This window comes from Euprymna scolopes, chromosome 23 (assembly GCF_053919585.1).
Source record: "Euprymna scolopes isolate OS-2025 chromosome 23, ASM5391958v1, whole genome shotgun sequence".
Lineage (NCBI taxonomy): Eukaryota > Metazoa > Mollusca > Cephalopoda > Sepiida > Sepiolidae > Euprymna > Euprymna scolopes.
The window spans coordinates 17,057,613-17,084,858 of NC_136504.1; the positions used below are offsets into that span (position 1 = coordinate 17,057,613).

A 27,246-nucleotide genomic window follows, 5' to 3' on the forward strand; every position below is an offset into this window, starting at 1 on the left:
TGAGGTGTCACAACAGTGAATTGATGGAAACCATTAGACAAAGGAAGCGGTGAATAGATTAGACAATTCTGAAGAATACACACCATAATAGTATTTATTAGAAAAGATTGAGTCTAGTAACATGTTAGTAAGAGAGAAAGGTTGCAGAGAAGGGGGAGGGGCAATCAAATTATATATGCATTTCTGCACCTTATCAAGAAGTGTCAAATGGGACAAATATTCACCAGCCCAAATATAACAATACTCCATAAATGGTCTTATAGTAGATTCATAGAGATAGAGAATAGCGTCGGGTGTGAGAAAGTGTTTAGAATGCTAGAGAGAAACAACCTTATGAGAAGCAGAAACAACGATGACTCTAATATATGAACTTCAAGAAAAAATTAATGAGAAAGACCAAGAGGTTTCTGAGTCGATTTCTTAAGAGCAAAGCCATCCATGAGAATCTCGGAAAAAGAGACATGCCTATGATTGAAAGACACAAGCTGAGTTTTAACAAGATTAAGCAAAGTGTACCATTTCGAACTCTAATTCACAACTGAATACAAGTCAACTTATTTCTTGTAGTTAAATGCAAAATGGAACACAAGATAAAGTTAGTGCAAGTCAAGAAGGGATGATGAGTGTTAAAAAAAAAAAATGGGTAAACCACTAACAATATGGCATAACGTGTGTTTTTGGACAACCAGATCAATCTTTTAAAGAAAATAACCAGATTGTGTTCTGCAGTATGCAAAGAAAACGTTTGATTTCGGATTTTGAGCTTAATCTTTGTGTGATTGTCTGACATGGATCTAATATTATTTGTAAAACTTCATTGTTTTTGTAATGAATTTTGTATGAAATCTAATTTTTAGTTACTTGAAAAGATGAATAATCCATTTTTCTTAACAAATATCCATTTTATAGTTTTTAATACAAAGTGTATAATAATTTTTATTACTATAACAAACACTATGAATAATAATTTTTATTACTATAACAAACACTATGATCTGATTCAGTCCAAGTCGAGAAGATCTGCCACAACTGTTGCCTATTTTCTAATAAATCATTCCGAACATTTTGAGGCCTCATTTTCTACCAATCTTCATCCATTGTCATCCTGCTTTCTGAAGATCATGACTGATACACCTTTGAATCTATGCACCTGCAGCAAATCATGTTGCGAGTGGGCAGGGCAATAAACGAATGGTAATGCATTATACTTACCTGCACTTGTAATGGTTATCATTCTGGTTGGGTGGAGCCAGCTTCCTCCTGAGTACAAACTGCATAACAAACCATCGCAGTCCAGTTCTGACGATCCTGGGCCAGGTTGCAGGAAATGGCTAGTTACTTCTGATTCCAATGGCGAAGACCAACTACTCGTGGGCTCAATAGTACTGCTAAATCGTCCTTAATTGTTGTCGCTAGGTCTTCAACTGGCTACTGACACATTTGTGGCAGACAAGAAGAGAAAGGACCTTACAAATGAGCTCTTTTGTCTGGTCAAAGAGCCATAGGCCTAAATCATTGGAGACTTTGTTGAAGAAGGACAGATGGTAAGAAGCATGGGTTTATTCTTCAGCAGAGAGTAGAAACCGGAACACAATCTCTACGGTTGCAGCACAAAATGTTGCTAAAACAGTCGTTGCCGAAGGTTTCCAATTTGTGCAAATCTGCTACTCTCCTAGGCCATGTTTCACAGCCATAAAGGATGGTTCTTGCCATTGCCTGATAGATGCATTCCTTCATGTCCAAGTGTATTTCCCGACAGGACCACAGAGACCAGATGAGATGAAAGAATGCAGACCATGCTGCTCTTATTCACCATCCAATTTCCTCTGCCACATGTAGGTATGATAGTAGAGCCCAGATAAACAAAGGAATTCATATTATCTAGGTGAATTCTACCCAGTGTGAACAGCTGCCAGATACCTTGGTCAGTTAGCAAGAACATGACCCTTTTTTTTTTCTAGAGGGATTAAAGTGCATTCCTAATATGCAAGTGACAGTCCTCACTCCGTTGAGCACAGCTTGCACATCTTCGTCAGTTGATCCAAGCAGAACGATGTCATCTGCGTAAGCAAGGTCAGATTCATTCATATTTTGTCCAATCACAACGTCTTTGTGACCTTGAAAAGCTTCAATGAGTATATAATAGATTGCATAGTTCAGCAACTGGCACCAATGAAACGGAAGCTTGGGTTGTAAGCAGTGCTGTAGCTCAATCTTTCTCTGGCTGTTCTTGACCATCACAAGCTGATTTCACTCCATCCTGTGTTGCATACAAAAGTTTGGTATCTTTGAGAAGGTTATGTTGGCAGAAAATTGAACTAATTGCTCTAATAACAGTGTTTTAGGATACTTTTTGATTAAATATACACTTGATTACTTTTGGCTTCAACTAGTCCTATTTCAAAAAATAAATTCTTGTTGTGAGCAATTTTTAGTGAATAGGTTTCAAAAAAACTCCTCCTACTGCAGCAATTGATTTTTAAATATTATTGAGAGAATGTACTCACTTGACTATTCTCCCAAATTAATTGAATAGTATATTAAATGTGTAGTTGTTAGAAAGATATATGGATTCATACATATCTGAAGGGTTCTAGTGGAAATGACACAGTAATCCATAGAGAATAAGGCAACACACGAAACCTACCACTGCTACTTCCTCTCAATATGAAGGTTAGTTCTTGAAGTATAACAAATTTCTATTCATAAACAGATTTTTCTTTTGTGTTTGTTTAGTGGAGCATCTTTTTCATACAGTTGATTTATTTCTTTTATCTAGTTAGCTTTGTTCGAAAGCAATGCAGATGGAAACAAAAAAAAAAAGCATGGCGTATTATGAAAACATCTTTGTTTAAAAGCAGTCCAACACATGTCAGCATGTAAAACAGATGTTGATCCAAATGTGAATGATGATGAGAAACGGCTTATATTTACAACTTTCCGAAACCTGCTGTGTGTGATTGCTGCCAACTTTATAGTTAAATGTTGCCATTGCTTGACTAAGTTTTTAAACAATGCCCGTCTATGAAGTTTTGCACAGGATTGATCTCGCTGTCTAAGTGATTGCCACCCTGACTCATAAAGAGCAAGTCTGTATCATTGGAAGGAGCAATCGCTTTAGGTGTTAGATCAGTTTTCCTTCTATTAGATGCCGGTTAAACCAGATATTTCTTATAGTGGTTTTACCACACCCTCAGTCACCAGTCTTAGCATATCTATCACACCAACATGGGCTTCTTTATATTTGAAAAATAGATTTTATTTTAATTTATTGAATATGTAGTAGCAAAATAAACTATTGAAGAAATTTTTTTTTTTTTTTTTTTTTTTTTTTTTTTTTTTCAATTTTTCAAAGAAAATTGGAATGATTTAATCTCAATGATATCATTATTGTGTGAACTGTTTTATATACAATCTTTTTATTGAGTAAATATAACTATATTTTAAAATAATTGGTTTTGATTTCATCCTTTGTCATAGGCATAGCAATAACCCTACATTAATAAGGTAATTTAGAAATGATTTATTTTTTTAAAAGCAAAACATAATTATTAGAAATTGAAATCTTTGGAATTAATGCTTCAACGAATTAGAACTGACCTTTTACTTGATGAGCAAAAAATGTATGAAAAATTAGATTTATTTTTTTCATCAAATCTTTTATAAACCAACAAAAACATGAATTTATATGTTCATAAAATTATGTTACTATATCTTGTGTGTGTTTCGCATCTCTATAGGATGTTCAGAATAAATTTGATTATTTTTTTTATATTCTTTCATTTCCGAATCAAAAGTATTTAATAGTGGGAAAGTGCAATGGATAGTTTTGTCTGTGTATTATTGGTGGATTTGAGTGCTGGAGAGTATAGACGCTTGGAATTTAAAGCGCTGGAATTTTAGAAAAGTGATTTACATCATAACTAATGCCAAATTTGGAAATCTAAGCTACAGCTCAGTGCTCCTTGGATATTGTTAAGGCTGTGTGATGTGAATTATAGAACTGCGATAGGTAAAAGTCATGGCTAGCAAGAATGAACACAGAAGGCATTCTAACTATGTTCATGCACCAAAATTCATTGAAGTTGCAAAAATGTGCAGCAGCAATGTAGACTTTGGTGAGAGATTGGTAACTATAAAGAAATTCACTATAACTAATATAAGAGTTGCAATACTCTGGCTCTTCTCTAATAAAGAACTTCTGCGAGGGCCAATTGCACAGCAATCGGAACAATAGATGGCTAATGTCCAGTTAACACTAAATACGAGGGGCGTGCAATAAGTAATGCCCCTGACCCACTTCCCATAGCAGTAGAGAAACGAAACTTGGCACAGTTATTAGTCTTTCTCTACATAGGAACCACCCAGAGTTATGCATTTCTCCCATCATTTGATGCAGCTCTGGAGAACGTTTTTGTAGAACACCCTAGGTTGGTCCTCCAACCACAACGTGACTTCAGAAATGAAGGCTGCATCATCTGGGAAACGCTTTCCTTTCAAAAACAACTTCATGGCTGGGAAGAGGTGAAAGTAAGAGGTTGCAAGGTCAGGAGAGTAGGGAGGATGGGGAAGGATTTCATAACCACATGCCTGTGCTTCTGATCTGTCTTGCAGGAGGAGGGTACCTTTGCTGATCTTGCTCCGCCTCTTGATTTTGATAGCTTCCTTTAATTTCCTCAAAAGTGAAGCATAATAGGCTCCTGTAATTGTGGTACCCTTTGCCAGGAAATCTGTCATCACTACTCCGTCCTGGTCCCAGAAGACTGTGAGCATGACCTTGCCAGCGGAGGGCTGCACCTTTGCCTTCTTTGGGGGTGGTGAGTCCAAGTGCTTTCACTGCATTGACTGGGCTTTGGTCTCTGGATCATAGTGATGAACCCAGGTTTCATCCTGTGTAATCAGTCTTTTGAAAAACTTTGGCTCATCTTCTTAGCACATCCCCAAATTCATCCTCGAGCACTCGGCACGTTCTCGCTTCTGGAATGGTGCGAGCAACTTGGGAATCCATCTAGCAGACACCTTATGCATATGCAAATGGTCATGAATGATAGTTTCCACAGACCCTGTACTAATCTTGACATCTTGGGTTATTTTTTCATGTATGTATCATAAAAATATATCAAGTAGTTTTTTTTTTTTGAAAACAGTTTGAACGCACACATACATATAAGAATTTTGGAGTCCAGCAGAAGCAAGCACCAATAATCCACGTTGGTGACTTGGTGAAAAAAATCAACAAGGCCAGCTTAGTTTTCCATATGGTTGATAAAGAAATTTATTTTCTCAACTTTTGAATATTTTAACTTGTGATAAAAAGAAAAATTAAATATTTTAATTATTTTTTTCTTTGATAATTTATTTTTTAACATTTAGACAAGGACCTATTTAAAATAAAAACATTTCATATCAACAAATCTTAAAACTAGTGTTTGCTGTTGGCAAATAAAACAATTTATTTCTTTTATAAAATTTGAAATGAATTAAGTACTTTTCATGCAAGTGACATCACGTGTGTTATACACATTAAAAGTGTTCTTTCAAGAAGAAAAAAATAGCTAAATATTTTTCTTTTTTGCTATTATTTTGTTTGCAGTAATATCTACCATATGCATGAACAGATTAGGAAATTGTATTCATTGTTAATTCGTGAGAGGTGAATCCATCACCATACGTTCACTTTAAAAAACACGCCAGTTGGACTTTTAATAGATTCTTTTTTTTTTTTTAAAGGAGAGTAGAGAATGTTTTGTGGAAGCGTTGTCGGCAGCTCCCGTTACTCTCGCTTCTCTTTATTTGTCAGTCAGTCCTCATTTTTTTTAATGAGTAATTTTTCTGACAAAGGGAGAAGAAAAAGCTGTATTCTAGGTTGGCAGTATTTTGCGTGAACAGTCGACAGAGATGGCGGAAATTTTCTGTTCTATGTCTATCCTTGTAGCCATGTCACTAGTAAGGGTGCTGGAGGTAAACGTTTTATCTGGGCTGACGTTATCCGCCTGATAGTCAGGGACCCGAACCTTGGATTAACCACTAAGGAGGCTGTCCTATCAGCAGGTGCAAAGTACTGGGGCTGCTGTATTGCCATTTGGTGAATGGATTCTGGACCATGCAGTAGTCTCTGGTGGGGCCTCTCGATGCCATACTAGTGGGTAATTGTTACGGCTTTACCTTATCATGTGCTACAAAAAAAAAAAATTCTTCGTTACTTTTCTCTCTTTGTTACCCCTCTCTGTCCTGCTCTAAGCAAGTCTGACGACCTAGTCCATAAACTCCAAAATTCCATCATGACAAGTTTCAATAAAAAATATACGATTAAACCCGGATCTGAAACTTCCAACGTAAACCCCCACTACCATGTCTCCTTCTCCAACATCAGCGGTCTACATTCTAACCTTCCAGAGCTTGAAGCCCAATTACAGGAGACTAAACCAGACCTTTTATTTTTAAGCGAAACTGGAATTTCCCTAAATGAGTTCGTAATTAAAGGATACTCTAACCTAGCTTCCAAATCTGACCTCCAAGATCGCCATGGGCATGGAATATGTGCCTATATTAAAGATGGCTTTCCATGTGGTAGGGACATCTCCAGAGAAGATCCTAACTTACTCTATATGTGCTTCCGAGTAGCACTAGCTCACACTACGGCATTTATATTTACTCTCTATCACCCCCATAACAGCAGAGTTACTATCTTTAAAAGCATATCTGAGAAAATTGACCAAGTTCTATCAGCATATCCTTCAGCTAACATTCACGTATGTGGAGACTTCAATGTTCACAATGTGGAATGGTTGACCCACTCAAACAAGACCGATGATGAGAGGAGATTCTATCATGATTTCTCCATTGCTTATGACCTCGCTCAGATTGTTCACGAACCCACCCGTGTGCCCGACAATGACGGCCAGTATGCAAGTCTCCTAGACTTTTTTCTCACAACTTGCCCTGAACTATGTTCAGTTTCCGTTCTGTCTCCTCTTGGATCTTCCAACCACTCAGTTGTATCAATTAAGATAAAAATGAAATGTAATAAGTCCTCAGACGTACCTCTCCATCGTACAGTATATCGATACATTATGGCTGACTGGGATAGTTTCCGTACATTTATATCGGATCTTCCTCTGCGTTCCATGTTTAAAAAGGATGTGTCGTCTATAGTATCAGACCTGACAAAATGGTTAATTGTTGGTATAGACAATTTCATACCCTCAAAAAAGTTCCAGCAAAAACCTAACAGCCAGCCATGGTTTTTTCCAGAATGTGCTGCTGCTATTGCGCACAGAAATCACTTTTTCCACTGCTTCCAACGTAATAGATGTATGGAAACTAAAGCCGCTTTCAGGACTGCCAGCAACCATTGTAAGAAAGTAATAAAGAACGCAAGAGAGTTGTATGCTCAGTCTGTCAAGTCCAAAGTAGCTGAGCAGCGGCTTGGTTCCCACCACTTTTGGCAAATTGCAAACAGAATCCTGAACAGAAGCGTGTGCTCTATCCCAACTATCATCAATGGACCCGAGTTAATCTCGTCAGCATCAAACAAAGCCAAACTCTTTGCCAAGAACTTTGCAGCCAATTCTACCCTTTGCGACCAAGGCCGCCAACCCCCAATATTTCCTCCTGTATCAGAAAACACATTGTGATATACAAATATCTGTATGTGATGTTGCCAAGCTAATTAAAAACCTTGATTCCAGTAAAGCAACCGGCCCTGACGGTATTCCAATTATAGTACTCAAAAAACTTCAACCAGAACTAGCACCCATACTTACAAAACTGTTTAAACGTTGTCTTAAGGAAAATTGCTTCCCATCACTCTGGAAAATCTCATCAGTATGCCCTGTATTTAAGAATTCAGGTGATCGTTCATCCCCCTCTCAGTACAGGCCAATAAGTCTCCTGTGCGTCATGAGTAAGTTGCTGGAATCTGTGTTAAATACAGAAGTAATCAACCATCTCAGCAAAAATAACCTTCTTAGTGACACACAATATGGTTTCCGTTCTGCTAGATCTACAGCAGATGTGCTTATAGTTATATCTCATAGGATTAGCGAATCTCTCAACAGAGGCAACCTTTCTAGGGCAATTGCTCTTGACATATCAAAGGCCTTTGATAGGGTATGGCATAAAGGTTTACTTCACAAGATCTCCAGCTATGGTATAGCTGGAAATGTCTTCTCAATTATTAAATCATTTCTCTCTGATAGGTTCATAAGAGTAGTAGTTGATGCGCAAAAATCAGAAGCTCACAGTATAAATGCTGGTCCCTCAGGGGTCCATCCTGGGCCCAACTCTTTTCCTGATCTACATTAATGATCTTCCAAATCACATCCTTACATCATTCGTAGACATTTTTGCTGATGACACTACCATCTATGGTAGCACATCTAAAACAGTAAACGACCAAGTTCTCTCCGATTCTCTCTCCTCTGATCTTGATCAGGTTGTGCAATGGGGAAAGGAGTGGCTGGTTACTTTTAATGCATCTAAAACCAAGCTTCTATCTTTACATCATCAATGTTCTGATTCCCATCTGGCATCAATTAAAATGAATGGCTCTCGTCTTGGGGAGGCCTCAAGTTTTGACAAGCTTCTGGGCTTGACCTTTACTCCTGATCTTAAATGGAATACGTACATCAAATCTGTTGCCAAGGCCGCTGGAAAAATTGTCGGATCCTTCTATAGATCCAGTAGATATCTCACTGCTGATGCAATTCTCTATCTATATAAGAGCCAGATACGTCCAAGGATGGAATACTGTTGCCACATATGGGCAGGAGCTGCTAGAAAAGATTTGTTCTGCCTTGATAGGGTTCAAAATAGACTTCGTGGCCTGGTGGGAGATGTCCTTTTCTCTTCGCTGCAACCTCGATCTCATAGAAGAGATGTTGCGAGTTTGTCTCCGCTTTATCATTATTTTCATGGAAAGTGTTCGACTGAGCTTCAATCTATGGTCCCTCCTCGCCAAACTTTCACAAGAAACACTAGACTAGCTGAAAACATTATCAATAATTTTCCCCACTGTGCCTAAACCTAAACATAGATTCCATGATAAAAGCTTCTTTCTTAGAACTGCACGCCTGTGGAATTATCTTCCGTTTTCCTGCTTTCCAGCTGTCTATAATATGGTTGTCTTCAAGTCCAACGTGAACAAGTTTCTGATGAGCCGTTCCACTTAATTTAACAAATTTACCGAACTTCCATTACTATTGATTACTATATTGTCCTTTTGACTACTCTACACTCTTTAACCCTTATCCTTGAGTGGCCTATCGGCCTTGATAAGTGGTGACGCCTATGTAAAAAAAAATAAATAGATAAAAATACTAGCTTATAAACAGGATTTTTTTCCTCTGGTGGGGGTGTATATTGAAGAATGAGAAAAAAAAAACGTTGATTAAGTGCCATATGTGTTGCATGAATGTAGGCTAACTTTATGAAAATTTAATCTAAAAATGATTAACAGAAACTCAGGGCCTCAATTATTTTGAAATCTATATATGTCTCAATCATGAAAAATATAATTAAACATAATTCTATGTTATTTATTAGTAAAAATGAATGCTTGAAAAATAGACAATTCTTTATTTTCTGACTTCAATAAATAGCTGATGTTTATAGCCTCAGCACAGAAAAGATCAGAAAATATCAAAATTGAAATTTTTTTTTTTTTTTTTTTTTTGTAGTTTAAGGTGTTGTCTTTCAGAAAAAGCAGTACAATGCTAAAAAAATATTGGATTTAAAATTCTGTTTTTGAGTCACATTCCATGGAATGAGAGCCCTGTCGGTGGCGCATTAGAATATGCCGACTGCCCCCCCCCCCTGCAGAGGGTAAAAGTCCCTCAATGGGGGTCCTGGATATGACCTTAAACTATATCCAGTGGTGAGGCCCCAGCTTGCGGGCTTTGGGGAGTGTGGAGCCACCCTTTAATTACCATTGCTCCCAGGTCCACTCTGACCTGTGTGGTAGTACCTGTTAGGGTCCCAACTATGGGTTAAATAGAAACTGACTTGAAAACAACAAATATATTCTATTAAAAAAAATTTTTCTTCAAAATCTTTGGATTCGGCATTAAATAAACTGAAAAGGGTTGATATGCCGTAAAACAAAAACAACCAACCAACCATCCATGGAATGAGCCATTAGTAATATTAGTTCTGCTTGGTTGATATATAAGCCATATGAGTAGGTTAGGGGCTTGACTTAGCTCTCAATGGCTGTTGATGGTGCAAACCATGAGGGACACGTTATACACAATGTAGTATTCCTTGTTGAAGGAAGACCTCAGTAAATGGAATTCAAAGCTGTTGAAATTATGTGCATATCCTTAGTTGCTCAAAAGTTATGAGAATTTAAAGCTCAGAAATTCAAGGTTCCAAATTGAAATCCTGGAAAAATATTTGAAACTAGGGACCGATTTACAACCAGGAATACGTTTATTTCTTGATTATTTCTCTAATTTTGAAGCAGTTTTGATAAAACATAATTTTACATAAGTCTTTCTGATTCTGCACTCAAATTCTATGTATTTCTATACTGTAATTTATTAGAGAATAAGAGGTACAGTTGTCAACGTTTTTTCTTTTTTCAAGAAATCGATTGACATGATGCATGCAAAATACATATACATTTATATAATGTTAAAATTTTGATTGTTGTATGTTTATTTATCTCTGTGCACAATGGATGACATCGCTAAATGAAGTTGGAACAAACTGGGCAAAACCTTTGTCATAAAGAAATGGTATCACCCATTAAAACAAGATGAAAATATTAAGAGATCCTGTATGATGTGATTGTTTTGAATGTAGGTTATGAATTTCGCACATTTATTTTCAAATCTAAATAGTTTAGTTTATCTTTTCACAATATTTGTATTTCAATATATCCATTTTATTTATTCATTTATTTTATAAGCACAGCAACAAATGAGTCAAAGTCTATCAGTGTCCACCACTTTTTTACTATGTCAGATATTTAAAGATATATTATTTTCCAAAATAAAACTTAGACAAAATTCTTTGAAAAAATTTTTTTTTTTTTTTTTTTTTTTTTTAACAATTTAGCGTTTTTAAAATCTTTTAGCACAAACTTTTATCTCCATGTATAATATTTTGATTGCAGAAATTCTCCTCTGGATCAAAGTACCATAGGTTTGCAACGACAGATGACACATACAAATTCAATACATCTACCCTGACAGCTACTATCATATGTAGCTTATGACTAACATTTCTGCCACATTCACTCATGTTGATAAAATGCTACATTACATCCGATGAGCAACACCATCACAATCACCACATCTACAGAGGAAGAAGTTCCTATTTTACTCTCAATATTTAGTGCTCCCATCAATGCCAGTTGAGATTGGGTCGAATTCTATATTTTCCTACAATATTCTGCTTGCATCGCCATTAACTGGTTATTACATACATACACATAACATAATCTTTCCATTTCCCGATTCAAACATCATAAATTCTCCCTTCTCAAATTTCACCCATTTTGTATAGCTGATACCTGACTATTTGCATATTCCATAATCCACTTCTACAATAAACGAACGCTCCAGAAATTATACAATATAGTGTCACTCTACAGAAGAAAATCGTGCTAAAAAACTAACGGAATTAAATATATTAATCGATTATGGTCACTCTCTACAGATTAATCGTGCTGAAAAAAAAATTAAATATATTAACCGATTAGTGTTGCTTTATACAGAAGACAATAACTTTTTTCGTGGGTAAATTTTTATATTAGCTCCACCTCCAAAATTTTCTTTAGCATGACTACTTTTATAGGTTTTCGACTATGCTGATTATGAAAATCTCATTTAAATTTGGCAGAGACAAGTACTTTTTGATGGTTGGAGGTATCTATTCCAAAAGCTGTTCTAAACATGTGGAGGTTGGGGGTGTCTATTCCGAAAGCCGTTCTTAAGGTTGAGGGTTGGCCACCAACAACACCTGTATTCTAATTGTTTTATGAGGGGTGGGGGGGGGGGCTGCATCTACTGGGCAACACCAGTTAACGGGTCCTGCTAGTTCTAAATATTTATAGTGTAAAAAAATAAAATGTGACTAAAAATTCACTTGTGACTGATTGCACTCTTACATTCGTCTATGTGCATGCTGATATTTTTGTTTGCATTATAAAATAAATTGTGGTTTTTAAGCGTTTTTTTTTTTTTTTAAGTTGAAAGTTTGCAAACAAGGTTAACGTTAAAACATTAAAATTTCATAGTATCTATCAAAATTATTCTGAGACTATCCTCTATTAAGAAATTGTTCTTTTTTTTTGTTTATCTTATAATTTTTTAAGCAACTTCTGTTAGCTTTATTGTGTTTCCGCTATAACTGGTCAGAGAAAAATACAACTTCCTGGTTATAGTTTAAGGCGTCTTCTGATTGGTTGTAAGAAAGTTGATAAAGATTTACTTTAATTTTGAAAAGCAAAGTAATGTAGAAAACTACTAACACCCGAAAGTATCCTTTACCTCTATAAGGCCACCATTCGCCCATGTATGGAGTATTGCTGTCACATCTGGGCTGGTGCATCTGCTACTAGTCTCTCGCTCCTTGACAAGGTTCAAAAGAGAGTCGCAAACTTGATAGGCCCTGAACTGGCATCTAAGCTTCAGCCTCTGTCCCATCGACGAAATGTTGCATCCCTCTGCCTTTTCTACAAGTATTTTAGTGGTGAATGCTCTAACGAACTGCAATCACTTGTGCCCCCACGACGTGAGTATCCTCAACAAACCCGACAGGCTGCTAAATCCCATCCCCACACTGTAGAGATCACTAGATGTAAAAGATCTTTTTACTCCAATAGTTTCTTCCCCAGAACCGCTAGATTCTGGAATTCCATTCCAGGTCCCTGTTTTCCCAACAGTACTGACGTGCAGAAGTTCAAGTGTAACGTGAACCGACATCTTGCTGCCCAAATCCCTACATAGTACCCCAGTAGTTGTTGCCCCTGATAGTAGCCCCCTACACCAAAGTGGCAATTTGCCTTGTTTAGCGTGAAAATGTAATAAAAAAAAAAAAGAAAAAAATTTTTTTCGTTGTTCAATGTGAATACTATTTTTAAATTAAAAAAACATAAATTGATAGATAAAAACACATACATTTTATATGTTCGGAAAAATTCTTTTCTTTTGTTTTCAGTCATATATTTTTAAAATTGTCTCAGAAATAAGAAATTTTGAGTTGAACAGAATTTCATTTCAGCCTGTCCCCCATTGCCACTCTTCGGCTATAACAACCTTGAAACCATTTAACACCAAACGCAGTTTAATTGTATCCATTTTGTCTTTTTGAAAAAGTGATTGAATTTATAAAAAAAAAAATATTCTCCAGACTTTTTCCTCATCTTGATTGCTGGCAATGATTCAGCCATTATACTCTCTGAACATCTTCAGATGCCTTTTTCATAACTCTTTTAACTTTCTATTAATTTTGAACTTAATTCTTAATTCAATCCATTGAAAGCATAGTTTGCTCTACTATTTTTCTTAAATGCTTCCACTAGAGATTGAATTTAGATTATTCCTTAACTAATGCTTACATCCATTTAACTATTAGTTCACTAGGGCAGTCTGGTTTTTTGAAATTTTATTCATAAACCTAATTTCTCATATTTTAATTAATTAAACCATTTTGTATAACTGCAACATGAAAATGGTCACGGTTAAATGTAGGAAAATGGTTCAAAACACATAAGAAAACCTCATGTCAGGAATATCAAATTTCTTGTTAGAAATAACATCCTACCAGATTTCTGTTGATAATTCAATGTAATCGAATTAGCTGCATTTCTCATTAGTTCAACTGTTTTGGTTTAGAAAATATTTGCAATCGTCAATGATACAAAATCTTGTGTTGGTAACGATTGTAATTGGTAATCCCAGTAAAATACTTGATAAAAAAAATTAAACATTAATATTGTTTACTAATGTTTGAATTGGAATACTGCAACGTCAGTTTTGGTCTTTTTTGATTTGAGGCATTAAAGTATGGGGGAGAGTTTAAAAAATAGACAAAATTTGTAACGTAATCTTCCTTGCCTCTCTGCTTGGGTAGTACAAGCATATCAGTAGACAGTTGAGGACAAACATTAGAAAGCACTTGGCTGAGTTCTTAGGTCTGCGAGTAGCCATTCATTAGCTCTTGTGCGACCTTGTTTAAGATCATGGTGCATGGGTCACCATGGATTGGGATGTGTTGCTGACCAGGGAAAAAGTTGGTTCAACTCCACCAGGATGAACGTTGTTACAACAATAATTTTGTAATTAGATTTTAAAGTTTTAGTATTTGATGCTATTTCACTTTTTAAATTTCAATAAATCTATCTATAAAAGTGAGAATGTGTGCGAGGACACTTCTCAACTTATATACTCAACAAATTTTTGATCTACTGACTTGAAATTTGGTATATAGGGTATTCAGATATGTGGAAAGCTTTTTAATTGGGTTTCATCCAGAAAAAAAGGGTGGTAAAGGTGAAAAATTGGTACTTGGGGATCAGAATTTTTATCTGCTTACTGTTTCATGACTGTACATGCGCGAATCATTCATATTATGTTAAGAATAAGTACGTTGAAAATATATTTTGAAGATCGTGTCAAGTAAGTCTAATGGTTATTGTGCTTTCCTCATTGTCTGGGTTTCGGTTTCCATTCGAGTATTTCTTTTTTACTTACAAGAAGTTTAGAAAAGACATAATACTTGCATTACTATGTTTCAATTTTTTTTTTTTTTTTTTTTTTTTTTTAAGCAATTCAACATTACATTTAATATTGGGTAAGGCCAGTATCGGTAAAAATGAGAATGTGTGTATGAGGACACTTCTTAACCTATATACTCAACAAATTTTTTATCTACAGACTTGAAATTTGATCTATAAGGTATTCAGATATGTGGAAAATTTTTTAATCGGTTTTCATCTGGAAAAAAGGGCTACGAAAGGGTCAAAATTGAAAAATTGGTATGTGGGGATCATCGGATTTTTATCTGTTTGTCAAGTGTTTCACGAATGCATATGCGTGAATTGTTCAAATGACAGATTTCTTATGTTAAGAATAAGTAGGTTTGAAAACAGTTTGTAAAATGTGGCAAGCTGGCTTAATGGTTATCGTACTTTGACTCACTGTCTTTGTGTTTTAGTTTTGATCTCGGAGTATTTTTTCTTTCTTTTTACTTACAAGAAGTGACTGTTTAAAAAAAAGTATAATACTCGCATGCACTTGTCTCAGTTTCTTTCCGTTTTTTTTTTTTTTTTTTTTTTTTTTTTTTTTTTTCCTTCAATTTTTTGAAAGGAATTTAACGTTATCTTTAATACCTTCTGTATTTCTGTTTATAATAAATAAGAATTCTGTATTAATTAAAATATATTTATGCGTATTTTACAACCAGGCAACTCTGAGCAACATGCTAGTAATCTATATATAAAATGCAAATGTGCGCGCACATTTTTTGTATGTCTCGAAAAGGCTTTTTTCGCCGACGCTCCCGGGGGAGGGGTTAATATCGCTTAGAACTGTTTATATAGCCCCTAGATCATAATATTGAAGATTTGCGAACGCACGTTGCATGTAGATTTATTTACGTCAATTTTTACAAAATTATTGCTATTTCAGCCAGTCTTGTGTTCGTTCAGCATTTTTGTATAAAACCGAAACTAATTCAAAGTCCAGTGTTCCCGGCAACCACACCAGGGAACATCCAAAAGCAATCAGCTTTGATCAATGTGGGGCCAAACTCCTTATATCAGACAATTGCTATTCAATCTGGACAATGGGGAGCTGGTTTCCTCCTTCTCAACATCTTGGGGAAACATGGGGAAACAAACCCAAAAGCTGTCTTGCAGCGAAAGTTACTTCTATTTGACCTCATTAATAGGGTCAAATAGAAGCATCAGAGTTAACTTTTATTGCGGACACGTGTTAATTCTGTTTTTGATACTTTTAAATAAATTCAAGCGTGTTTAACTGCTCTGTATTGCTGGCTGAGCGAGTAACGTATCAGGTTTTTTGCACACTTTATCTAAAGGTTGTGAGTTCGAATCATGGTGTGAGATGTCTTTTTTTTCTTTTTTTTTTCGATTTTTAATGGTTTAATATTGAAACAGGGTTATTTAAGCTTTTTTTATTTCAGATTTTTTAAAGAAGTTTTAACGTTCGTTTTTCTGTTTTTGTTTCCATCACATTCGCGTTTTCTTTTGTTTTTCCGATTTTAAGAAATTTTAACATCATTCGTTTGCCTTACATTAGTTTTTTTTTTTTTTTCAATTTTTTAAAGTTTAAACAGATTTGTTATAATACTTAAACAGGGTGATTACTTCGCTTATTTTTTTATTTTGATTTACCCCCCCCCCCTCGCCTGAGCACACACAACACCCGGGAAACGCCGGGTACCCCCCGCTAGTCAATAATAAAAAAAATAATAATTTGCAAGGAACGTAGGAAATAGAAATAGCTGCAAGAGAAATTGTAACATAATTTTATCAAATTATAAACGAACTCCAGTTGACTTTTGGAAAGTTTTATAACAAATATTTACTTTTTTTATTTTTTTCCCCCCAAAATAATGTTTCTGGTTGTATATTATTTTAACTTGAAGGAACACAGTTGTTATAGCTGTTGATGTACCATGTCTGTTGGTGATGCGTGACTTTAAGATAATTCTTTTTTTTTCTACACTTGAATTGAATTTATAATGTCTTAAGGAAAGTAGAAACTGAAGTTAATTCAGTTATTCCGTGTTTGTGAATTGAATTATTTCTTTCGAATGTTTGTAGATTAGAATTTATTTCAGAGAAGCAGTAATCTGCTTTATCATAGGTATTTTTTTTCTTATTTTGTAAGCATCCTTTGCAGTGTATACTGACAAAAATACATGCTTCTACCTGCTATAAACTCTCAACAGATTACAAATAACATAAAATGTTCAGCCAACGTAACTTTATTGCATTTAACCAAAGAAAATATAGCATTTTGTAAATGTTGATTTGCCAAAAGAATATTTAAAACGTAATGTCTTTTCTTTTTTTTTTCTTTTTTATTTTTTATATCAATTTAATTTAAATGCTGTTGCAAAGCTAAACCTTTTATCAGCTTTTGAAACCAAACCAAACGATTCTTATCTTTCTGCCTGTTCTGTTTCTAGTCCTCTCTTCTCATGACAGTTGAACTTTACATAAAAAATATCATTGGTACTTACATCAATTTAATGCCTGATTGGTTAAAGCTTCACATTTTATTTGTTTCCTCTTCATATCTGAAGGTTACTTCCTTCGATTATTGGTAGAATTTTTTTTCTCTCTTTTTTATTTTTTTTTTTATTTCATTCGGCAAATGATTATGAGAAGCTGATGCGCACTAGGAGACTACACTTTATAAATAAACCATTTTTTTTTTTTTTTTTTTTTTTTAATCAACAAAAACACATTTTTAATCAGAATTTCATAACTTGTTGTATAATGTTTTCAAATTTAAGCGATTTCGTTTTCTCAAGAGTGCAAGTTTAGCCATATCCACCAACCATAAAAACTCTTTGGAGTAGCACAGATTTTTTTAGAAATAAAAGCACGTGAAATCTTTAAAATACTAGCATTTTGTTTGGAAATTAATATCCTTTGACACTGATCAATAAATAATAATTTAGAGGATACAAATATATTCTATAGATATTTATAATAGTTTGTAGAGTTTTGATGCCATTTTTGCAAGTGTGGTGAACAACGAGGTTGCTTTTTAAGTTTGTTACTACTCCTCTATTAGAAATTTGGTCATGAAATTTTGAAAAAGAAATTAGGTGAGACAAAGCTCTTAATATCCTGGGGTGGGAGTGGGGGGGTATAAAACAAAATGAACCATTTCCTTTTTGTTATGTCAAAGAGAATCCTTCAAGATGTCAAGTACCAAACATTTAAATAAAAAAAATATTTTGTACTTAAACTAATAATTAAATCAACCCTTTTGCCCTCTTTATGTATTAAAATTATGATTCTTTATTTTTATCTTTTTGTAATAACAATCTGTATTGTATCTGAAAACATAATGTTTCTGTTTCCACAATACAGTTGACTGTAGTAGTAGTAGTAGTAGTATCGGCAAGCAGCAGTAGTATTAAAAAAATATTGGCAACTTTTACAAAGTACTATTTTTCGGAGGACTTTTTTTTTTTTTTTTTTAAGTTTGTAGTTCTTATATAAAATAATGGTTCCTTTGAGAAATACTGTTTTTCTTGGGTAGAAGAGTTTAAACATTAATCTTTCCAACTTCTAGTTGGATATGACTTTCTGAATACTGATTAAAAGAATATACATAAGATTCCACATTTTTTGTTTGTTTTGTTATTTCGTGTGAACACCCTGAAAATCTCGGTGAAAAATAAAGTAACAACAAAAAATAAATAATTGAGTGGGTAGGGAAAGGAGGGCATGATCAGGTTTGCATATAAATTTAATGTAAAAGGATCCTTCATTTCCGGGGCATTCTTGCCTTTTTAGAATAGTTAGTTCAATTTTTTTTATATTCTTTCATGCTGAAAAGCTAATATGCAAAAAAATTCTATTTACCCTACTGGGTTTGAGTGACAAGCCCACCTCCTAAAAATCAAAAATCTCTTCCCTAGACTATGCCACTAACCTTAAATCTGAATGACAAATCCTCCCCTAAATAATCTTTTAACTCTACCTCTAAATACAAGTGCCCCTCTCTCAACAAAACCTCTTAAAGCTGCACCCCCCCACACACATACGATTTATTTCTCATTGAAAAAAAAAAAATTGGTTTACTGCTAGAACAGCCCAGAAATGGGGAGGGCTATTTTACATTAAATTTATATGTGAAAATCGTCTTCCATTCTAAATCTAAAATAATTTTGTTTTTATTCAATTTTTCAATTTTCACCCCAAACAAGGCACAGTGCCACTTTGAAGCAGGGGGCTACTATCAGGGACTTAATTAGCAGGGGCATTATGAAGGGAGATGAGTAGAAAGATGTTTGTTCACATTACACTTGAACTTCTGTATATCAGTACAGTTGGGAAAGCAGAATCCCGGAAGTGAGTTCCAAAGACCTGCAGTTCTGGGGAGGAAACTATTGGAGTAAAAAGCTTTCTTGCACCTAGGGATCTCTACTGTAAAGGGATGAAACTTAGTAGCTTGTCGGGGGTAGTTACGTTGAGAAGGTACAAGTGTTTGCAGTTCGTCAGAGCATTCATCATTAAAGTATTTGTAGAACAGGCAGAGGGATGCAACATCTCGTCGATGGGACAGAGGCTGAAGCCTAGATGACAGTTCAGGACCTATCAGATTGGCGACTCTTTTGAACCCTGTTTTTATTTTCTTTGTCCAAGTTTCTTTTTTTTTTGGGGGGGGGCGTTCACACATAATTGCCTAAAAAGGTAGAATCTCATAATTTGGGAAGGGAGAGCAGAAGGAGTTAATCTACAATAGCAAAGAAATTTTGCAATGTAATTAAGGCCGTTTTACTATTAGATTGTAATTGTGATTGAAATGGGCATATATGCTGATGACACTCTGCTCTTTTTGTGACACGTGAGTAAATGAAACACCACATTTCCGAGGGAATGACTGAATCCTTAGAATATAACATTTCTCTGCTGTAGAATAGGGCCATTAAATCTATGGTAACATTTAATGCTATTAAGACAAAGTTCTTTTCCTTTAACCAATATAAGAAACCTTTTCAATTAGAGATTGCCATGGCTTGTAGTGTACCCTATCTGAGAGTTCAGCATTCAAACTCCTCGGCCTAACATTCACAGACAACATGAATTGGAGCAAATATAAAGAAGAGATTGCCAGACCTGCTGCAAGGAAGGTGGGTTCACTCTACTATGCTAGAAAATTTCTCACACTTGCCAGTATCTTTATAAAGCCATCATTCTTCCATTCATGGCGTATTGTTGTCACATCTGATTTAATGCACCAAACACTAGACTCTCCCTCTTAGACAGGGTTGTAAAAAGAACCTCTTATTGAATAATAACTCTCACACTATCTACCAAGCTTCAGCCTCTGTCTCATCGTTGCAATGTTGCATCCATGTGGTTGTTTTGCAATGACTTGAATGAAATGTGCGCAAATGAATTTGTTGCACTGGTGCCCCTTCGGCAGAAATACCCATGACTGAAATCCTCAATTTTCATAAACAGTACAAAAACAAAAAAAATTGAAGTATACATACTCTCAGGCAATGGGTCTGGATATCTTGTGTGTGTGTGTGAGTGTGAGGAAGGGGGAATTCAAAAGTTTGAGATAAAAACCAGTATTTTCTAAGATGTTTCAATGTTATTGCAAAATCAGTTTTTTATGGTATACTTTTTCATGAAATTATCTTTCCAAAAATGTAAATATTTTATAAAAAATCAAAATAAAAAAAAATAGGGATGGGAGCAAAAAAAATGAAAGTAAAAAGACTCCCGGCCAAATCCATCTATTACTGTTCTTGCACTAATAGTTCTCATCAGCCCAACTGCTCAAGTTATCTCCATTAATTTAGTTGCTATCATCTTACAGTATTTTTAAAATTGACTACATTAAATTTCTGAAACATTTTTTTTGTTGTTTCAGATATCCTTGAACTAAAATCTGATATTTGATAGACATGTTAAGAAGCCGTAAAATAACTTTAGTAACAAAAAACAATTTCTTATTGAAATGCTACAAAAAAATAAAGAACATGTATGTTAATATATTAACTCATTTATAATCTATGTATAAAATAATTAAATTTAATCATTTAACTTTTCAAAAAAGTAGATATCCTTCCATTTTTCTTAATTTGTCATTTTTTCATAAACTTTTTGTTTAAGAGAAAAAGGCATTATGATACAGCAAAAACAACCATGTATACTGGGTAAAATCTTAAGGATGCTATTTGGTAAATGCAGAGTATTTACAATTATACAGTGATTGGGATATAACTTATTAAATGATCGTAATTTATTACTGATATCTGATTCTTACAAGAATATATTGCATGAGATTTATTTAGATTTTAGTATGGTCATCACAACTTGTAATATTTATCCCACCCCACCCCATTTTATCCTTAGATTCATACATTTCATAAGCGATATTTTCTGTCAAAGAGATGAAAAATTGCTTTTTTGAATCAGCTGTTTTGAGAGTGAATCGTATTAGACTGTCAGTCTATCCATTTCATTAACCGTCATTTATTTTTATTTATGTATTTTTTTTTTTAGCCTTGTTAAGTGGTGACTCGTTAGTGGAAAAAAAAATCTTGTGAAATCAGTTGATGCAGTTTCCAGGTGGCGAATGCTGACACCCATATTGAATGTTAAATAAAATCTCATACTAGCGACTGATACTCATTTGTTATAAAAATTATATTTCATCAACTTGTATTATAAATGACTTGAATGTGCGCAGATGAATTTGTTGCACTGGTGCCCCCTCAGCATAAATAGAGAATTACTTTCCGATTACCTTGCAGTTATACTAGACATGTAAAAGCAGATAAAATATAAATGAATAGTAACGGATCTGTCAAAATAATTCTTTTTTCACATAATGCAGGTATTTTTATTTTTTTGTTTTCAATTTCTAAAGTTAAGCATAAATAATTTATACTTCTTGTACCTAAATCGATGTTTATATCCGAAAGGTGCAAAAACAATTGAAACATTTATCAAATATTCCTACTTGTTCATACTAGTTGGCGTATAGTGATAAAGAAAATGGAAGTAAAATGTCTTGCATCTGCATTTATCCAGTTGGAGTGAATTTTGCACTGCATTTTCCCATCCAGGTTTGTTTGATTCTGATGGTTACTCAGGCTGATGAGTTACACCATCTGTTGCCAGAGCTCTAAAAAGTTTTTTTTTTTTTTTTTACAACAAGCCATCTCAAATGCTTAAAAAATGAAGTCTGGGCTCAATGTTGTTTATGATATATAATTGTTTTTTTTTTTTTTTTTTTTTTAATTTTTTTTAATGTCTAGGTTTTTAACATTTTATAGGAATCAAACAATTGAAAAGCCAACTGGTCGACTTATATTTTTATGTAAGGAGTTCTACACAATTTTTTAAAATAAAACTGTTCATATCAAGCATTTATCAAACATTTTACTGAACCTAAAAAAAAAAAGAAGTAGCACTTTTATTTTAAAATTATGAGGAAAATAATTTTTTTGTATTTGAATAAATGATATACAAAATGTCCCATCACCATCACCCCTCACCTCCATTATCAATTCTATGTAATGCAACTAATTTTATTTTAATCATTATTTACCGACGTTATATCTTGAAAAGGGTCGGTCAAAAGGTTCTTTGAGTTTTTTTTTTTTATTCAAATTATTTCTTACTTATATATAATAATTTTTAAGGCTTTTAGTCGAATAATCTTTTGACAATTTAAAAAAAAATCTTTGCATAAACATTAGCCATGGTGAAAGCAAATTTCTGCCAGAACGGATTTTCTGGGATAACTCTGGTTATATATATAAATTTTATAATAAGAAATTTCATTATAAATATACAAATAAGAGGTTAAAAACCAGATGTTCTGTGTTGGTTTATCAGCATTGGCCAGAGTCCTAATTTTCACACACTGTGTAAAATACTAAAACTTTTTTAAAATTGCTTTATAATTTGAAATGATAAAGTAGGAGAAAAAATATAAATATGACTCTGCCGAAGTCCGAATTCACAACCTTTGTCTGTAAATACATTGACCAGTCTTACTCAATCACTGTAATAAACATGAACTACTTAAATTACAAACTTAGAATGATCATTTTATTGTTTTTTTTTTGTTTTTTTTTAATGATGTAGAATTCAATCTATATATCTATAAAAGTGAACGTGTGTGTGTGTACATTTCCCTATGCAATAACTCTGTCAATTTTTAGTCTACAGACTCAAAATTTGATATACAGGGTACTGAGATTTGGGAAAATCTATGTGATCGGTTTTCGGCCAACGATTTTACCTTTGAGAACTCTACCAAACTCCTTCGACAATTTTGGGTCTAAACACTTGAAATTTTAGATACAGATTCCTTGGACATGGATCTAACTTAATAACATGATTTGAGCCCAAAACAATAAATGTTAAGGGGTCATAATAGGGGTCAAAGTTAAAAAAATTGACCTTTTTTATTTTTGCTCAGCATACACCTCCAAACACCCGGGCAACGCCAGGCACCCATGCTAGTATACCTATAAAAGTGAACGTGTCTGTGTATTTTTCTGTCTGTGTATCTGTGTGTCTGTATGTGTACATTTCCCTACGCAATAACTCTGTCAATTTTTAGTCTACAGACTCGAAATTTGATATACAGGGTACTGAGATTTGGGAAAATCGATGTGATCGATTTTCGGCCAGAAATTTGGCAATTAAGGGGTCAAAGTTCAATGATTTGACCTTTGAGAACTCTACCAAACTCCTCCGACAATTTTGGGTCTAAACACTTGAAATTTTAGATATAGGTTCCTTGGACATGGATCTAACTTAATAACTTGATTTGAGCCCAAAACAATAAATTTTAAGGGGTCATAATAGAGGTCAAAGTTAAAAAAAATTGACCGCTTTTTTGCTCAACATACACCTCCAAACACCCGGGCAACGCCAGACTGAAATGCTAGTACAGAATATTTCTGAAGATAATTTTGTCTATGTAGAAATCTGTTTATTTTGTTGCAAAAGCATGAATCTTGAGGTGTTTGTTTTAATTTGAAAAAGTATTAAAAATAGAAATGAAAAAGATTAATGCCGAAAATATACTTGTCTGTGATCAGAAACATGGTTAGTGCTAACGTGTTAAAACCTAATCTGGTTTGCAAAATCGGTTACAAAAAAGTTTAAAGCGAATGGAATTACAGAATTGAGTTATCTGAATTTGAAATGTAGCAGTGTAGTAAGAGAATGTTCTATAAACAAAGGACATGGTGTAGAAAAGTGACGAGGGATTAGAAAATTTATATGGCAAGAATAGGGTTGCTTTTTATTTTATTTTGAAAGACTTATTTAGAAGTAGATATATTGGAATAAACGTAATTTTTGTAAGTATAAAAAATGTAAGAATATTTTTGTGAAACACTATTTAGGAAGTGCTTAAGATGGTGAATGAAAGAGATTTGCGTAGAAAGTGTTCAATTATTTTTCTATTGTGACTGAAATTTCAGTGAAAAAATCGAGTTTACTTTATAATAGAGAGAAAAAAAAGAAAGAATTCCAATTTGACATTTTTTGTTTGTTTTTGCTTTTTTTTGCTCTTTGCTTTGTTGTTTTTGTGTCTAAAAGTTGTTATACCCAATTCCATATTCGGCTACTGAATTTCTTTCAACTTGTTGCATAGTCTTCCATATCTAATGTAACCAATCATAAATGTACACAGAATAAATTAGCTGGGTTCAATGGCGAAGGACTCTCCATCTGATAATTAATTATTCAATGGATGGAAAATAGATATCCTGCAAAAAAAAAAAAATAATAATAATTCTCTTGGTGATAAACTAATTTCACTTTTTTTTTTTTTTCATAAATTACTTTTGCCTATGTACGAGCCAACAAACCTTAAATTATTTCCAAACTCTCGACTCTATTTTATTGGATATTGATTAAAAACAAAAAAAACAACAAAACTGTTTCTAAAAGTGTTGTTTGTGTATCAGACTTAATTCTGCTTTATTTCTCTTTTCCAGAATTGAATGCTGCCAACCAAGAACAGAAGTAGCAAGCTGCAGAAAGAACTGTCAGTGTTCTTGTATAGACGCCATTGTACCCATTTTCTGAGGAATGTGTTAGTGACTTGCACTTCTAGTTTGGCTGCCCGCAACAGTTGTGTAATTGCTCTCTTCCATTGTCAGCACGATGCCAACTCTCTTTTACAAATACTAAATACTGTTCTCTAGGAGGACTTTATCCAGCACACAATGGACACTTACCTCAGTCAAACCCGGAAAAGTGTGGTAAGTATTAGTTTTGAAATCTCTATAGTAATAAAATTGTGTGACTATTTTGCATATGTTCTTTTGCTTCTAAGTGCCTTGCACATTTTCGTATTTACTATTATTCAATTGTTTTATTGAAATGCAATAAAAATTTTTCGAAAATTCTATTTAACAAAAAATATTTATAAAATTAAATCTGCCGTAATGCTTGTTAGTTTTTTTTTTTTTTTTTTTTAACAAGTTAGTAGCCATTTTGATGTTAATGACTAAAAATAAAAAAAAAAGAATAAATTACTTTGTGCCCCTTTGAAATTTGAATAGAATTTGGAAGCATTTTAAACTATATATAAAGTAATTTTGGGCTTTAAAATTCTTAGCAAATCTTCATGTATTGGAAGTTATTTATATCCAATTTTATAGAGATTATAAAAACATTTAACAAATATTTGTAGTTTTATAACAATTTGGTATAATTAGTAATTTAATGACCACACTGATGCTGTAATTAAATTTAACTTAAAAAATACTATTTATGGCTAGTAAAGATTTGGGGGGAAATGCTGAGTAGGTACAACTTGTTAAAATATCTGGTATTATTAGTTTTGTTATTTTTTAAAAAATGTGATGGAATCATTTTTTCATAATTGGCAAAAGTTTATTAAATTTCTTTAAATAGTATTTGTATTTTATATTATGATTCAGAGGAAGTGGATACAAGTTATTTTATGGTGTCTGTGTATTGATCCAAGAATCAAAATGAGATTATTAGATCAATGTATATTGGAATTTATTAATGGATATTTTGCATATTCTGTAGAAGTTCTGTTTCTTATGCTTATTGTTTTAGTCATAGAGATAAACTTGTATGTATACTGGGTCCCTACTTACCAATGCTAAAAGCTGTTTGAGGATAGAGTTAACTAGTCAGTTGAATGATGAACAATATTATAAGAGGATTAGAAACCGAAACGATGATTGAAAGTGGGAAGAATTTGATTATTTAAGAGAACGTCTCAACAAGTATATTTTCATAAGACCTGAGGATGTGCATGTTGTAGTCAAAAGGGAAGCAGTCCTGTGATATGAAGTTCCACAAGTTGTTAGAAAGAAACTTTTTTTATAAACAAATTCCTGATGAACCACCCCCTTAAGTAATGACACTATCAAATCTCCGATACTAACTATTACTACGATACTATCCCATTGATTACTGTACACACAATAACCCTTATCCCCGAGTGGCTTCTGGGCCTTGATAAGTGGTGACTTCCATGTAAATAAAAAAAAAAAAAAAAAAGTTCTGTTTGGTATTAGCTTCTTAGAGGAAGTCCAATCCAGAGTTCCTGCGTTTGGGAACTGGATTTTCCCCATCTTGAAAACTGACCTTTTGTACAACTCTGCCTTTCATGAGGAGGCAAATAAATAGAAACTAGCAATGCCCCTTCTGTGAACAGCTGTAGGGCATAGAAGAGATCATATCCCACTAGATTGTAAAGTTGATTTTGTACTCTGTCATGGCAAGAAAGAATGGTCCAAACGGTACCTCCACAGATGTGGCAGCAGTACTCCCATCTTAGGACATATCTAACTTGGTATATAAGTAAAAGGTTACATCAAAAGTAAAGTACTTTCTGCAGTGGTAGAATTTTTTCTTTTTTTATTCACCCCAAACAAGAAATGTTGCCACTAAGATATAAGGGAGATACTATGAACTAACAGCCAAATTTATTGAGGGCATCCTAAGTAAGGATGGGGGACCATCTTCATCTCCTGTTTTGATCATGATCGATGCAGTGGTATGGACCGTAGGAAAGTTGTACATACACGAACACTACTACTTTATATATTTAGATGAGAAAAAAATTTTTTTTCTTTATCAACATCAAAACATTTGTTCAACATACTCATTCACACAAGATAATTTTATTGTTGATTTCCAGATTCTATTATGATGGATTCAGTTCTATAAAATTTAAAATTGTGGCATAAGTCAAATTCAAATAATGATCTTTAGTTATTTTTACTTTTAGTTTCATTTTCCAAATTTAATAATAAAATAAACCAAAAGAATTTAAATATTATTTGGAATGATATAAAGTACAAACATTTATAAAACTTAGAGGAAGACCTCCAGTCTGTAGTGGAATGGGGTCAAAAATGGATGCTAATGTTCAATGCTGCCAAGACTAAACTCGTTTTCTTTAATAATTACAAGAAACGTTCTCAACCACCAATAGCTATAACTAAAGATACTTGAAAGTACTTTGTTAAAACTCCTCGGTTTAACGTTCATAG

At 33.8% G+C, this 27,246-nt stretch overlaps 1 protein-coding gene across 5 annotated transcripts in view; it reads left to right on the forward strand.

Annotated features, from left to right (window-relative positions):
• Window positions 1–27,246, forward strand: part of LOC145245777 (uncharacterized) — a 550,409-nt gene that overhangs the window by 23,540 nt on the left and 499,623 nt on the right. For all 5 annotated transcript variants that reach the window (XM_080107393.1, XM_080107391.1, XM_080107395.1 and 2 more), the window contains exon 2: window positions 24,703–24,969. In XM_080107393.1, coding sequence (XP_079963519.1) covers window positions 24,934–24,969 — 36 coding nt within the window. In that variant the 5' untranslated portion in view covers window positions 24,703–24,933. The remainder of the gene's footprint in view (window positions 1–24,702; window positions 24,970–27,246) is intronic.